This window comes from Henckelia pumila, unplaced genomic scaffold (genome assembly GCF_033568475.1).
Source record: "Henckelia pumila isolate YLH828 unplaced genomic scaffold, ASM3356847v2 CTG_38, whole genome shotgun sequence".
Taxonomy (NCBI): Eukaryota; Viridiplantae; Streptophyta; class Magnoliopsida; order Lamiales; family Gesneriaceae; genus Henckelia; species Henckelia pumila.
The window spans coordinates 1,332,610-1,347,987 of NW_027331813.1; the positions used below are offsets into that span (position 1 = coordinate 1,332,610).

At 40.1% G+C, this 15,378-nt stretch overlaps 1 protein-coding gene across 1 annotated transcript; it reads left to right on the plus strand.

Annotated features, from left to right (window-relative positions):
- The first annotated feature begins 553 nt into the window (after positions 1-553).
- Positions 554-3,772, plus strand: LOC140871073 (uncharacterized). The gene is made up of 6 exons (XM_073273516.1): positions 554-734; positions 1,453-1,506; positions 1,860-2,222; positions 2,496-2,559; positions 3,022-3,569; positions 3,633-3,772. Exons 1-6 carry the CDS (start codon positions 554-556, stop codon positions 3,770-3,772), a joined length of 1,350 nt encoding a protein of 449 aa, XP_073129617.1.
- The last annotated feature ends 11,606 nt before the right edge of the window (positions 3,773-15,378 follow it).

Sequence of the window (15,378 nt, forward strand, 5' to 3'; positions counted from 1 at the left end):
AAATTATTCCTAGTTACAAAAATTTAAAACAAAAACCTACCCTACCCAAACCCCACTCAGCCGACAACTCCCATCTCCTCCCACCCCCATTCTCACGTTCAGCAGAAAGCCATCTCCATAGCCGATCCTTCATAGATTCTTGGAGTCTTTGGTTCGTTCGTCGTCCCGGAGCGCCGTACACGCGATTATTGTTTCGTTTCTCAATCTATCTTCGTTTAAGGCATGTCTATAACTTTTATTTGGCCACCATATAAGCTATTATTCATGCATAAAGTTTTGTTTCAGAATTTTCATTGATTTTCGAGTTTTTGTGCAAGCTTGAATGATTTGTTTCTTGTTGTTGGTGATTCACGTTCATGAGCCTTTTTTTATTAGCATGGGTCGGTCCAGTGGATGGGGTTCGGTCATGGGGTGTTCCAGAGTGTCATAGGGTCGAGCAAGTTCAATGGTGCAGGCTGGTTCGAGACAGGGGGCTAGCTGGTTCAAGTTTGGGTCAAGGGAGTCGGCAGTTTAGGGTTTAGTGGAAGGGGGGCTCGGCTGGTCATGCTAGGCCATGACCCAGCCGAGCCAAGGCTGGGTTCGAACCGGAAAGACCCTGGGAAGGTCCTGCCAGTGGCGCTCTAGCCGGCCAGGGCCGGAGCAAGGCGACAGCAGCCCTGGAAGGGCTGCTGCTCGCGCAGCCGAGGGCAAAGGAGAGGAGGGGTGTCGGGTTGGGGGGTTCTGGGTGGTTTCGGGTTGGGTCAGGGTAGTGGGTTGGGTCAGTAAAGTCTAGGGTCGGGTCAAGTGAGTCCGGGTCCGGGTTAGGTGGGCCGGGCTCGAGTATTTTAATTTTAAAGTATTTTATGTTTTAATTGGTTTTTGGGCCAATTAATTAGAAATAAAATTATTTGGGCTTCCAAATAATTTTATTTGGGCTTTCAAAATTATTTTTAAGTTAGCCCATGATTTTTATGGGCCCCAGGCTCACTACGCTTATATGGTGCAGGTGAGCATGATGACATTTATGTAGCTCCTACCGGTGGTAAGGACGTATGAGCTCACAGAGCAGTGGACCACGTGACCGTCGCAGTTATTTAGTCTATTATGATGGAATTTTGAAACATGTTTTATTTTATTATTATTCCGCATATGAGATTTTTCAGCAGCATTGTTTATCATTTTAAATTGATGAATGAAACATTTTTAAGGATTTATTTATTTAATAATTTTCAGGTTATTTAAGAAATATATGTTATTTTTATATACATATATGTATGGGCGTATATGTATAGTATTATTTTTAAAAAAAAAAGTTTTTCCGCATTTTATTAGTAGTAAGCGTTTCAGCTGGAAACCAAAAGGACAATTTTCCTTTGCCCTTTATTGATCAAATGATTGAAAGGTTAGCATGTCCTTCTTATTACTGTTTTCTTTATGGGTATTCTGGTTATTTTCATATTGCAATTGCGACAGAAGCTCAGGAGAAGACGATATTCACTTGCCTGTTTGGCACCTTTGCATATCGACGTATGCCCTTTGGACTCTGCAATGCACCGGCCACATTCCAACGGTGTATGGCTAGTATTTTTTTTCTAAGATTATTGAGCATATCTTAGAGGTTTTTATGGATGATTTTACTGTCTACAGTGATTCATTTGAAAAATAATTATTTAACCTTGCTCTTGTCCTAAAGAGGTGTGTCGAAACCAACCTAGTTTTAAATTCTCAAAAGTGTCATTTTATGGTTGGCCAAGGTATTGTTTTGGGTCATGTCGTCTCATCTAAAGGGATTGAGTTAGACAAAGCTAAAACTTATATTATTCAGTCTCTACCTTATCCCACTTATGTGTGGGAAATGCTTTATTTTCTTGGCCATGCAGGTTTTTACAGGATATACATTCAGGACTTCGCCAAGATCGCAACTCCCATGTGCAAGCTGTTGCAGAATGATGTCCCGTTTGAGTTTGATGAGCCATGCAAAATGTCTTTTGACAAACTTAAGGAATCATTGACATATGCATCAATCATCCAACCACCGGACAAGAGCAAACCATTTGAGATCATCTGTGATGCCAGCAACTATGCTGTAGGAGCGGTTTTGGGACAGAAAGTTGGAAAAGCATCGCATGTTATTTACTACACCTCGCGTATTTTGAACGATGCCCAACGGAATTATTCCACCACCGAGAAGGAGCTCTTGGCTGTAGTCTTTGCTTTAGAAAAATTTCATTCTTATTTACTTGGTGCAAAATTTATTGTTTATTCTGATCATGCAGCTCTTAATTTTCTGATGGCGAAGAAGGCAAAGCCAAGATTGATAAGATAGGTACTACTCTTGAGCGAATTTGATTTGGAAATCAAAGATAAAAGAGGAACAGAAAATCGAGTGTCTGACCAATTGAGCCGTCTGTTTCATATTGATGAGGAGCTGAGCTTGCGAGAAGAATTTCCTGATGAACAACAATTTTTGGCGAGCACAATATAAACCTGGTATGCGCACATTGTAAATTATTTAGTTACTAATGGGTTTCCCTCTGATTTTTCCAAGGCGCAGAGAGATAAGGTTCAAAGCAATGCTAAGTACTTTGTGTGGGATGACCCATACTTATGGAAACACTGCGCCTATCAAGTCATACGAAGATGTGTCACTGCAAGCGAGTTAATCCCTATTCTCACATTTTGTCACTCATATGATTGTGGTGGTCACTTTGGAGCAAAAAGAACAGCGAGGAAAGTGTTAGACTATGGATTTTTTTGGCCATCCATATTTCGAGACGCTTACGATTTCTGTAAGTCGTGTGCTCAATGCGAGAAGACAGATAATATGTCCCAGCGAAAGGAGATGCCTCAACAACCTATTTTAGTTTGTGAAATTTTTGATGTGCGGGGCATCGACTTCATGGGACCCTTTTCCAATTCATTTGGATTTTTTTATATATTACTTGTTGTGGATTAAGTCTCGAAATGGGTGGAAGCTAAGGCCACCCGCACTGACGATTCTAAAGTGGTTGCATAGTTTATCAAGCATAATATTTTCTCTAGGTTTGGGATTCCAAAAGCCATCATTAGTGATAGAGGAACGCATTTTTGCAACCGAACGGTGGCGAGTTTGCTGAAGAAATATCATGTGACGCAAAAGATATCCACCGCATATCATCCACAATCCAATGGCCAAGCTGAAGTTTCGAATCGAGAAATCAAATCTATTCTAGAGAAAACAGTGAATCCTACAAGGAAGGACTGGATATTGCGATTGGATGACGCTTTGTGGGCCTACAGAACCGCATTCAAGACGCCGATTGGGATGTCCCCATATCGTCTGATTTTTGGGAAACCATGCCATTTGCCTGTGGAATTCGAGCATAGAGCGTATTGGGCTATCAAAAACTTTAAATTGCAGATGGATAAGAGTGGCGAGCATCGAAAGTTGCAGTTGCAGGAATTAGAAGAGATCCGCAATGATGCATATGCCAGTTCCATGATCTATAAGGAAAAGACTAAGGCCTTCCATGACAAGATGATTTCTAGAAGGGATTTTGAAGTCGGTCAAAAAGTCCAGCTCTATCACTCACGACTTCGATTATTCCCAGGTAAGTTGGGTTCTAGATGGATTGTCACGTTTGTTATTACTAATGTCTTTCCTCATGGTGCAGTTGAGATTCAAAGCTTGGAGACCTCGAAAATATTTAATTTTAATGGACATCGATTGAAACATTATCATGACCGGGTCCAAGAAAATGACGGAGAAGATGCAGAAGATCTCACACTCGATGCTCCGCCAAAAATTGCATAAATCGCAGCATACGGCCGAGCTATAGACTTTCAATTTAGCGCTGGCTGGGAGGCAACCCAGTGTTCTTCATTTCCTTTTCCTTATTTTTATTTTCTAGTTCTTGTTCTTTTCTTGTTTTTCTTGTTTTTCGGAAAATAGAAAAATTTCAAAAATATATTAATTTTTGTTAGCTCGCTCGATCGGTCAAGTTTTACCGATCGAGCAAGAATTTCTCTTGAAAAGTTTTAAATTGTATCTTGCTCGATCGTTCAAGTTTTACCGATCGAGCGAGAATTTCTCTGCCTCGATATTTTTTAAAAGCATTTGTAGCTCGCTCGATCGGTCAACTTCAACCGATCAAGCCAGGCCTCTATATCGCGATTTAAATCGCGATTCCCCTCTCCTCTCTCTTATTCTCTCTTCTCTCTTTTCTAAATCCCTAAACACCCAAACCTTTACCTCTCAATTCTCACTCAATTTACAACTTCAATCACAGGGAATCGATCAGCTACCGCACCACTTCGGCTGTGATCATCATCTCCGGTAATCCTCTCTGCTACGTCGCCGTCCTGGTCATACTCTCTGGCCATCTCTCACGTCCTACACATCCATCTCACCTCTGTTCGCCGGCTGATTTCCTTGTTTACTATGCCGCCGGTTCACCTTGTTCCAGAAGTCATCTATGTCCGTCTTCTCTACTACTCCACCGGCCCTATTCTTGACGGCTCTCGTGTTCTCCAATTACTCCTACTTTACCGGATTTTTGCCTGTCTCTCTATTTTAGATTTATCATGGGGCCTAAGCAAGTTTGATACACCAGCTAGTCTTCTATTCCACATTCCGGGGCCGCTGCTTCTTCGCAAAATCTCGCCGGAAAATTTGTCAATCAAGCGGCCCATGATCGATACGATATCTCAAAGGTAAACCGCTCTCCTATTCTTGAGTGCGGCTTTGAATTAGCTTATGGTGATAGTGAGGTGTATCGTTTTATTCGAGACTATGATTGGGAGGTTTTCTGTAAACAACCTCAAGCCGATGTCGTACCAATTGTGCAAGAATTCTAAGAAAATATTGCGGAGAGGACGACTAGAAAATTCTTTGTTCGAGGCAAATAGATTTTGTATGAGCCAAATGAGTTGAATTCGTTGCTTGAGACTCCGGATGTCGATGATTCACTTTTTCAGAACCTTAAAATCGATCCGGATTTGGATGAAGTAATTGGCCAATTGTCCTACCATGGAGCATCGTGGCTTGATCCTGTTTCTTCCATGATTTTTAAGGAACTTTATTTGCACTTGGTTCCGGCCACCTAGTATATCTTACTGAATAGGCGTCTGATGCCGATATTGCACACGAGTGAAGTTAATCTTGAGTGTGCCTTACTTCTTTACGCTCTCGATATGGGTTGGCCGATAAATGTGGGATGCGTGATTCACAGCGAGGTCCGATGGTCGATTACTTCCACCGCCTTGGGTCTCTACTTCCCGATGATTATTACAGCACTGTGTGTTCTCTTCGGGGTTCCCACTCGTTCCGATGAATAATGGTTGCAACTCATGCGGCCCGTGGACTCAGCTGCAATTGATGCCAAGAAAGCCTATCGGATCAAGCACTTTGTGGAGGACGGCCAATTTGTTCTTCGTTAGGCACCCCAAAGGCTGACTCCGCCCTATCGTAGCTCCCAGGCCGATTCTATCCACGAGCTTACAACCGTTGCCCATCACCAGAATGAGTTCAATATTGTGGCTGCACATTACTCTCAAGTTGTGGATGCTCTCATTCATGGTATCTCTATGCATCTCGGCATTGATCCAGCTTCTGTACCTGCTGCCCTACCCTACCCTCTGCCCTTCCAGTTTTAGTATGCTAGTCCTGCCCTTCCTCCCGAGCATGAAGAAGAGGACGACGCCAACCAGTAAACCAGGGGAGTTTCATTTTGCTTTTTGCATTGCATTGACATTTTGTTATTTGTTGTGTTTTGTGTTTTGCAGCATTGGGGACAATGCTTCATTTAAGTGTGTGTGTGTGGGGGGGGGGGGGTGCATTCATGACATTGCATTTGTTTTAGTTGAGTAGTTGCATTTAGTTCGTGAAATGTTGTGTCGTTGTTTCGTGTTTGTTCGCATGCATAAGTTGAGGATGAAGATTTTTGGCTTATGAAGATGAAGTTAAAAAAAATTGATTTTTTTTTTGAACAATGTTACTCTTGATTTGATATGAAAAACCATAGGTTGATTGATGAATATTTCAAGCACGCATATTTACCGGTGAATAATTGTGATGTATTAGATATTGTTGTTGTCTGCTGGACCATTGTACGATAATAGGTCTTTGCGGAACTTGTTAGTTTCTTGAATCTTGATGATCTCTTTGATATGGCATATAAACTCTTGGGCGCATATTTATGAATTTTTTATAAAGCATTGGTGAAAAATTAACTCCATCCGGGTTGCGAGCAAGATGATTGAAATCCTACTCGTCTTGTTTGTGGCTAAGTATGCGGATAACATGGAGTTGAACTCTTGAAAAAAATTTAAAGACTAATTCCATCCGGTCTTGGAATGTGAATGAAATTATATTTACTATTTCATAGCTAAGTTTGCGGATTTAATGGGATTGTAGTTTCATCCGGGCTATAGACGAGGGGATTGAAATTCGAATCCTATCTAGTTATAGATAAGTATGCGGGTAATTATTGGGACTTTTAAAATTGTCGGATGCAAAATCCGACGGTCGTAATTTTATCTCAATAGATTTGTGTTGTGTTAATGAATTGTTGAGAGGAGGGTTCTTGAATGTGAAGCATTACAGTTAATTGTTATAAGTCGACGAACAGTCTTGAAACTTGTCTTTTGAAGTGTCATGTAACTGGGGTAACATTTCACACACACACGTTCACATTCGACTGAAGGTGTATCATTGATAATCGAGAGTAGTTGTAAGCTTGTTTTGTGTGGAAAAACTTATCTGAGGCTATATTATGCATGATTCTTCCTTGCTTATGTGTTTGTTATGTTTTCATTCTATTTTTGCATGACTTGCTCGAGGGCGAGCAAGGATTAAGTATGGGGGAATTTGATAGTCGTATTTGTTTTGCATATTTTGATATCATTTTGTTTTTTTTTGCATTCATTATGTGTTTTAATTACGTATTTTGTTCGTATTTCGTTTATCGTGTCTTCATAACATGCTTCCGGGTTTATTTGGTAGGATGTGGCATTTTGAAGAAAAAATGTACAAAATTTTGGCCTCTCGATCTGCAGCATTCAACGGATCGAGCGAGGGAGATGAAGAATTGGAGAAAGAATTTTGGCCGCTCGATCCGCCAACTTCAACCGATCGAGCGGCCATATGAAGAAAAGTGGACAAATCAAGACATAAATTTTCTCGCTCGATCCGTCAAACTTTGCGGATCAAGCGAGACGGACTGTTCTAGAAGAAGTTTTTAATTTTCGAAGCTCTTTTATTTAGGACTCTAGTCTATTATTAAGTATTTATTCCGTTTTGTTAGATCTATTTTTCAGACTTTGAATGCTTAGAACACCAAGTATTCCTTGGCGGTTAGATTTTTATTCATCCTTTCTTAAGATTTCTTCTTTTCTTTTGATTTTTCTTTTGTTTTTCATGAATCGTTGTGGCTAGTGTCTAGAACTTGGTTGAGGAAGACAAGCCCTTGATTTTATTTGTTTGTGAGATTCAAATTTTCAGTGTTTAATTATTATTGAGTATCAAAAGTTGTTCTGATTTAATTAATGCTTGTATGTGAGATTTTTGGATTGATCACCCTAGGATTTCGCTATACAATCTATTGCTAAATTAGAATTTAAATCCGTAATTATTTGAATCAACTAATTTGAGAAGCAACTACGATTGATATTTTCCACTTGTGAATTTATTAAATTGTTGGGACAACAATTGACTAGATTAAATACATCCTCTTGTGTATGTGTTGTCTAGATTTGTCAGTTTCACTAGATTGCATGCAATTGTGGATTTAAATCTAATCGCATGTATTGGGTTAATTCATTTGTAGGTAATTTGGGCATGACACGACTATCTTTACCATTTATTCCTTGATTAGATGATTAGAACCGAGGTCCTCACATTAAGTTGTATCAGAGCGATAATTTCTTGTTTTTGAACTAGAAGTGAACGGGGTGGATCGAGTTCGCTTGTATTGTCTTCTCGCATGTGATTGAGTTATTTAATGGATTATTTGAATTCCATGCGAGCATGATTTATTATTGAGAATTATTTGAATTACATGAGTATGTGATTTAATTTATAAAGCATGAACTACTTGAGATATAACTATATTTGATACTCGATTTGTATCTGAATTCTAAGACGTTGAAGGGCACCGAATTGTAGAGATTGAGATATCTTTGTGTCCTAACCTTTGGTTATTAGATGGCACCTCGAAGAGTTTTGAACAGGGAACGACCAGCAGTAACTCCTCCAAATGATCATGGTAGTACTGAGGTTGAGGTGATGGATGTCACTGCGACTCCAATGGAGACCTTACTGAAGAGGTTCCAATATTTTAAGCCGCCAACCATGAAGGTTCGGAGTGAGCTATTGACTGTGAGAGTTGGCTGGATTACATTGATCAGTTGTTTGATATTCTAGATTATTCTGACGATCTCCAAATCAGGTTAGTTATTCATCAGCTACAGGGTGTTGCTAAGAGCTGGTGGATTTTGATGAAAAAGGCTCTTGAGAATTGAAGTAAATTTGTCACTTGGAGTTTGTTCAAGACTGAATTCTAAAAGAGTTTCTTCCCGTGTCTTATAGAAAGGACAAAGGTGCTGAATTTGCTACTATGAAGCAAGGGTACATGAATATTGAGGAGTATGTGTCTAAATTTGATAGCTTGCTGAAGTTTGCACCGCACTTTGCCGAAAACGAAGAAGCAAAAGCAGACCAGTTCATTAATGGCTTAAACCTTGATATCTTTACGTTGGTAAACACTGGTAGGCCTGATAATTTTGCGGATGCTATGAATAATGCGAAGGGAGCTGAAGAAGGTTTGATGAGACAAAGAGGAGCTCAGTTTGTGCCTCAACAGCAGAGACAGTTTTAGAATCAGCTGTCTCAGTTTTAGAATCAGCCGTCCCAGTTTCAGAATCAACCACCAAGATCTGAAGGAGGTGGCAGTAGCAACAACAGAAAGGATTACTACCGTCCTAAGGGGAAACAGTTTAAGAAGCCCGAAAGAAGTTCATAGAGTTATAGCATCTCAAAGCAGTTCGGATCGAGGCAGAGTTCTTGTCAGTCAGGTATGTCTTGTACCAAATGCAGAGGTCGTCACTCCAGTGATCAGTGTAGAGGTATTTTTGGAAGCTGCTGTATCTGTCACCAGACGCGACACTTTTCCAGATCATGTCCTTAGCATGGTTCTGAGCATGCGCAGGGTGGGAGTTCTTCTAGACAGGTAACTCAGACGGAGAGGCAAGCGTCTATAGTTCACTCTTTCCAGCCTCAGCAGCAGACACGACAGGGAGGCAACCAGAATTCGAATCAACCTCCTAGACAGTAAGCGAGAGTTTTTGCTTTGACTGAGGATCAGGCTTAGGCAGCTTCTGGAGATGTTATAGCAGGTAATTGTTCGATTTTTGGTTATCCTGCTCATCTTTTGATAGATACGGGTGCTTTTCATTCTTTTATATCTGAACAATTTATGTTGATGCATGCTTTATCTACTGAGCCTTTTCATGTTGTGGTCTTCATTACTTCACCTTTGGGTGGGGGAATTGTATCTGTGAAATTGATTCGGAACTGTGAATTGCGATCTGAACGGAATTTGTAGCGACCCTACCCGGATCCACTACCTAATCAGAGTTAAGAACATAATTAAACATGCATAAAATAAATCGATGCGGAAGACTTAAATAAAAACATACCAACAGAATACAACCAGTTAAACCAATTCGATTTATACAACCAAATCGAATAAATAGCCTAAAGGCAAAACCTACAGCTAATCATGTTGTCTTTACTGGTTACTGGCTATCCAAGCTCCTGGTGCTCAATCCTGCACCTACACCTGCTCCGTCGAATGGGGTGTCCAGATACACAGAAAAGACTGGACTTGAGCTCTAAGCTCAATACGAAAGCACTAGGTGAAACATACAAATATGATGCATGAAAATGATAGGGTATCCATATCTGGGATAACTGTATATAACTGCTCAGTAATGGCGCCTAGGATATGAGTGGTACAACCCGGGGAGCAAACCCTGCGTACACTTCTCATTTCTTACAGGACGTGGACCGTGTCCCCCAGATGCTAACTACCCATGACCCGTCAGTCACTGAGCACTAGACATCAACCGTTCAGACAGGGCTGAGCGACCCTACGTGGCTCATCTCACAAGATGTACAGGCACAATATGATATGCACATGCTGCATAATAAATTACATACAAAATGCAACATATAAGCATGCAAAACCCGCTGGCAATCTCAGTCTGTACTTGAGTACCTTTCTACAGGCAGTTCCTAGCAGTCCCACTCTAGGTTCCAAGCCTATCATCAACTCTACAATGCAAATATACATGCATCATTATTTAAGCTCTAAAAGCCTTAACTAAGCTATTGCATACTACTAAATAATTTAAGGAGACCATAGCTATACTTGCGTCCGTCGTCAGCCCGCTAATGACAATTGCCTCAAAACTAGGCCACAGCTCCGCCTCGACACCTAGATCGCTATGCCACTTTCGGATTCCCAATAGGATGCCTAGAACTCCCTAGATCTGAGTTAGAAGGCTTAGGAATCAGAGAGAATAGAGGGAAAGGTGCACTTGCAAATGAAATCTCGGCCCCCTATTTATAGACGGAGTTCGGAGCCTCCGAACATTATCGGAACCTCCGATCCTGTCTTCGGAGCGTCCGATCGCCCCAATATTACGTCAGCCATGATGTTGCCTTGCTGAAGTAAGTGATGACGTGTGCCCTGGTCCCGATCGGAACGTTCGATCTTGCCGACGGAGCTTCCAATCCACTTCGGAGCCTCCGATCCTGAGTTCGGATCCTCCGATCCAGTTCGGAGCCTCCTGACTTGGTTCGGAGCTTCCGAACCCTCCGGACCTTCGGGACCTTCCCGGCTATTTTGAGTGTCCTGAATCCATTTCTGGACTCCGTTATCTCTTTTGGGAGTTTCCCTAATCATGTTTTACTTAATTTAAACATGATTACACGATTAATATACTCATTAATCGCTAATTCTGGATATGGGTTACTACATTCTCCCCCCTTAAAAGATTTCGTCCTCGAAATCTAAGGTAATACTTCAAGAACGTATCAGAAACCCTTGCTCAAGTGTCTGGTCGAAATATCCTTTGACATACTCAGACTCCCGTCGAATTCTCTGCAAGCTTCATTAATGCCAAACCGCATTAACATTTTCCCAGCTGAAAATTACTGCGCTACTGGTCGACAATCGAACTTCCCTTGCGCTAGCGTATTGTAACACTGATACATCTTTCACTTGAACCACGATCTTCCTGACCACGAAGGATACAATACCCGCTTGATCAAGATTATCGTTTAAAAGAAATCTTATACTGACAAAGACCAAGTCATAACTTGACTGGCTTACGACAATCGTCGAATCACTAATCAAACTAACCATCTAATGGTTCCAAAAGTTCTCGGTGCTCAACACCTCTAGTTAGGAAATACTTTTTGAAAGAGTGGGTGCCCGGTGAGCCAAATTGTGGCTAAGAGCTTTGATGACTCTTTGTATAAACAATATTTTGTTTAATATAATTTACACTTTTATTGATGGCAATGACTTTATCTTTCTTCATATTGTTATATTGTGATATACTATTGTTGTTTTGATAAAGACCTTGAATATACTGTAGTGTATGTAAGATGTGGTAGAACATGGAGATGTCTATCATGAAACACATCTTATAGTCACTGTATATTCTAAACTGTTCCTAGTCGATTGAGCCGTCCGATAATAAGGATAAGGATCGCTCGAGTTTGAGACTAGCATTTGCGATGCAGAGTACCACGTTTCATTGGTAAGGAACATAGAGATGTTCGAAGCATGCAAATGGATATTCATACGATGAATGATCGAACTACCCTATCCGGACTTTCCAAGTGGTTATCACTTATCGAGTGGATAAAGTCCGCGGTTTTGGTTGTACACCATTAGTCCTTACTACTTGAAACATCATTGAGACTCTATATGCTAGTACTGTGCTTTGACTCGTTTACCGACTCTATTGGGGTCATCAGGTGTCGGGATTGGGTACAGTTACAACACATATAGGAGTCGATGCTTTGTTGTCAAGGATTCACCACATACTTGCAAGTGTGGATATCCTATGCGATCTGAGGAGATATTAGTGTGACGAATCTCTGGCCAGAGTACATGATGTGTTTTAAGAAATGGTTTCTTAGTAACACATGCGATGTCACTATTTGATCTTCAAGATGTATTGCATAGTTATCGAATCTCGAACGACTCTCGATTTACCAATGGTTGTTGATTCGATCGGGATATATGGATGAAGGGACCGTACTGTACGCTAACCAAAATCTATTGGTTCTTGCAGGCACTATCAGTGATACCTAGGGAATCATGGGGCGATGTTGCTAGGCGCTCTTACCATGATTCGATGGGAAAGTCGGAAATTGTTGTTCCGAGTCACAAGGAGTTGTGAGCCCACGGCTAGCTGTATCCCTGAACCATTGAGGGTCACACAGAGTAATGGATTTTTAATCCCCGTTGAGATAGTTAAATTTAAAGAGTTAAATTTAATGAACAAAGAAGTTGGACTTCTTATTTAAGAGTAGAGGAGTAAGATTTCCTAAAATGACATAGGGATGGACATTTTTGGAAATCACTGAATTCGGATTCAGAAAAATTTATCTTGACTTTAAAAGGTGCAGAAATGGTTTCTGTGCACATTGGTGAAATCGGTTTATCAATCGGAGTCATGATGAATTTTATATTAATTTTTGAACATGCGGGCTTTGCTTGTCGGGCTTGAACTTATGACTAATGGGCCCTAAGCTGTTAGCGGCCTACATTATAAATAAATTATTGCAGTACAGAAATTAGACACAACAGGTCACAATTTTCGAAAACCTAGTTATTTTCTCTCTAAAGTGGCCGCCCCCCCTTCCTCTCTACTCGGAAAAATCCAGCCTGTGAATTTTGAATTACAGTCTGGTTTAACGGATCAAATTCATTAATTCTCTTCGTAGAAACTTCTGATAGATTTTCCAGTGCAATCTATCAGAGGGATTAATTATCCGTTCGTGGACCTGATTGAAGAACAGTTCGTCCATCAGTTCCAGGGATATACAACAAGAGCAGAGCAATCTGTTGGTGTCCATAATCTCGATTCGAGATTGGAGGTAAAAATTTATAATTGTTATTTAATTTTTACACACACAATTTAATCGTAAAGTTTTGATACCCATTATGGAATCGTTCCAAACAAAAATTTTAAACTTCCGCTGCACCGGGTATCAATCCTGATTGATCTGATCGACGTTCTCCAATATAGGTATCAGATCCAGGTTGCTCAGATCAAGCGATTAAATTAATCGATTGTACGAAAATTTTTAAGCCTCGGTTTTTGAAACAAAATAAATTTTTTAAAAATAAAAAATTTTTTTTTCGGGCAAAACCTGGGCAGCGATTGGATCGCTGCCCGGGGGGGCAGCGATCGTCGCTGCCCTAGGGGCAGCCGGGCTGCTCGGCCCGAGCCCCTTTGGGGCGCGGCAGCCCGGGAACGTCCCGGGCGGCCCGCGAAAAATTAATTTTTTAATTTTAAAATTAAATTTTAATATTTTAAAATTCTATTTTTGGTCCGATCGAAAATCGTTTTTGATTGGTCCACGAGGCGTCGGATCGAATTGTTCGATTCCGAAAATTTTAAAATTGATTTTTGGATAAATTTGAATTTTTGGAAAATTTAAATATTTTATCCGTTAAATCAGATTTTATGAAATTAATTATTTTTGGTACAATTGACGATAAGATATGATCTTATGGATATATTGAGTAAAATATGATTTAATGTATAAAATTGGATTTTATAGATAAAATATGATTTTATTTGATAAAAAGATAAAATATGATTTTGTATGTAAAATAAGATTTTATATATGGAATATGATTTTATCCTTTTAAATTTAAATTGCCATTGCATGTTATCCAATAAATTAATTTTGAATTAAATGTTATTGGATAAGGATGATCGATTGCCATGACCAATTTTGTAGGTGTATGTTAGGAATTTACATTTGTTTTTATTGTTGTTGGATTTATTAATGGGCCTGGTTTATGGCCCAATATGAATTGTCATATGTAATAAAAGTGGGCTTGGTTTATGGCCCGTTCCCACCCCTTAAAAATGTATCCCCTACTTGTCATGGTTATTTATTGTAAATACATTACATTTAGTGGGAGATGAAGATTTGAAGACGGAGGTGGGCCCAGCAGACAATAAAGACAGAAGAAATGTAAATTGGAAGCACAATGTAATAGGATTGCATTGCATACTGCATATTACCTAGGATTGGACTAAGACTCGTGATTGGCAACCACGGGTCGATTAGAAATGGAATCGATCATCCTATATAATATGTGATATTATTGTTGTATGCATGTTTTAGACAAAATTGTGTGAATCCGACAAGCATACAAAATTTTAAAAATGATGAGACAAATTTTCAAAATTAAAATCCCTCATTTTAAATATGATTTAAAATTGATATCAAGATAAATAAAAGAAATTTAAATTTGTTTAAATGTTCCTACCTCCATCAACGATCAATGTATAAGATGCTACCCGCGGATACGGTCCGGCTCATATTATTGGGGGGGGCCCGTTCGTCGGAAAGCTGTACATTGGATCGACACATGTTGTAAGTTGGGTGGAACTCCCATGGGATCGGCTCATATTATTGGGGGATCCACATGGCGACCGTCCATCACAACTTAATATTGATGGGTCATCTTGACATGTCACAATAAACGGCGTCATATTATTGGGCCCTTATTGGACATGAGGTAAAAACGTGGAGGTTGCTTTGGAAGCAATTAGGCTCTACCTTTTGAAAATTATGGTTGGCTGATATTATTCGGGACCATAGTTTGTCAATTGGACTCCATGTTCTCACTAAGGAAAACAGTTTCCCGTTTTCACTAGAGGGTAGTGAAATCGTTAAAATAGTGGGAGTGAGATTCATAAAATAAATTTCGCCTATTTTATGTCTTAGTAAATTAATTAAACAATCACTGATATTTGTCTGTTTCTTTTCAGTATTTCATAAAGATGAATTCGCGTAATCCACTTTTCTCGATCCTCGAACAAAATAAATTCACTGGCGCAAACTATACGGAATGGTTCCGTAAGTTGAAGATTGTCTTGACTTCGGAGAAGATGCTCTACGTGTTAGAAAAATCTCCTCCGAAGGAAGCACCAGCTGACATAAGTCCGGAAGAGTTAGCCAAACTTGATACATGGTGGGACCATGATATCAAGGCCAAATGCTATATGCAAGCCTCGATGTCTGATGAACTCCAGAGGCGATTTGAGGACACCGTGAATGCTGCTGACATTCACGTACAACTCAAGGAACTTTTTGGG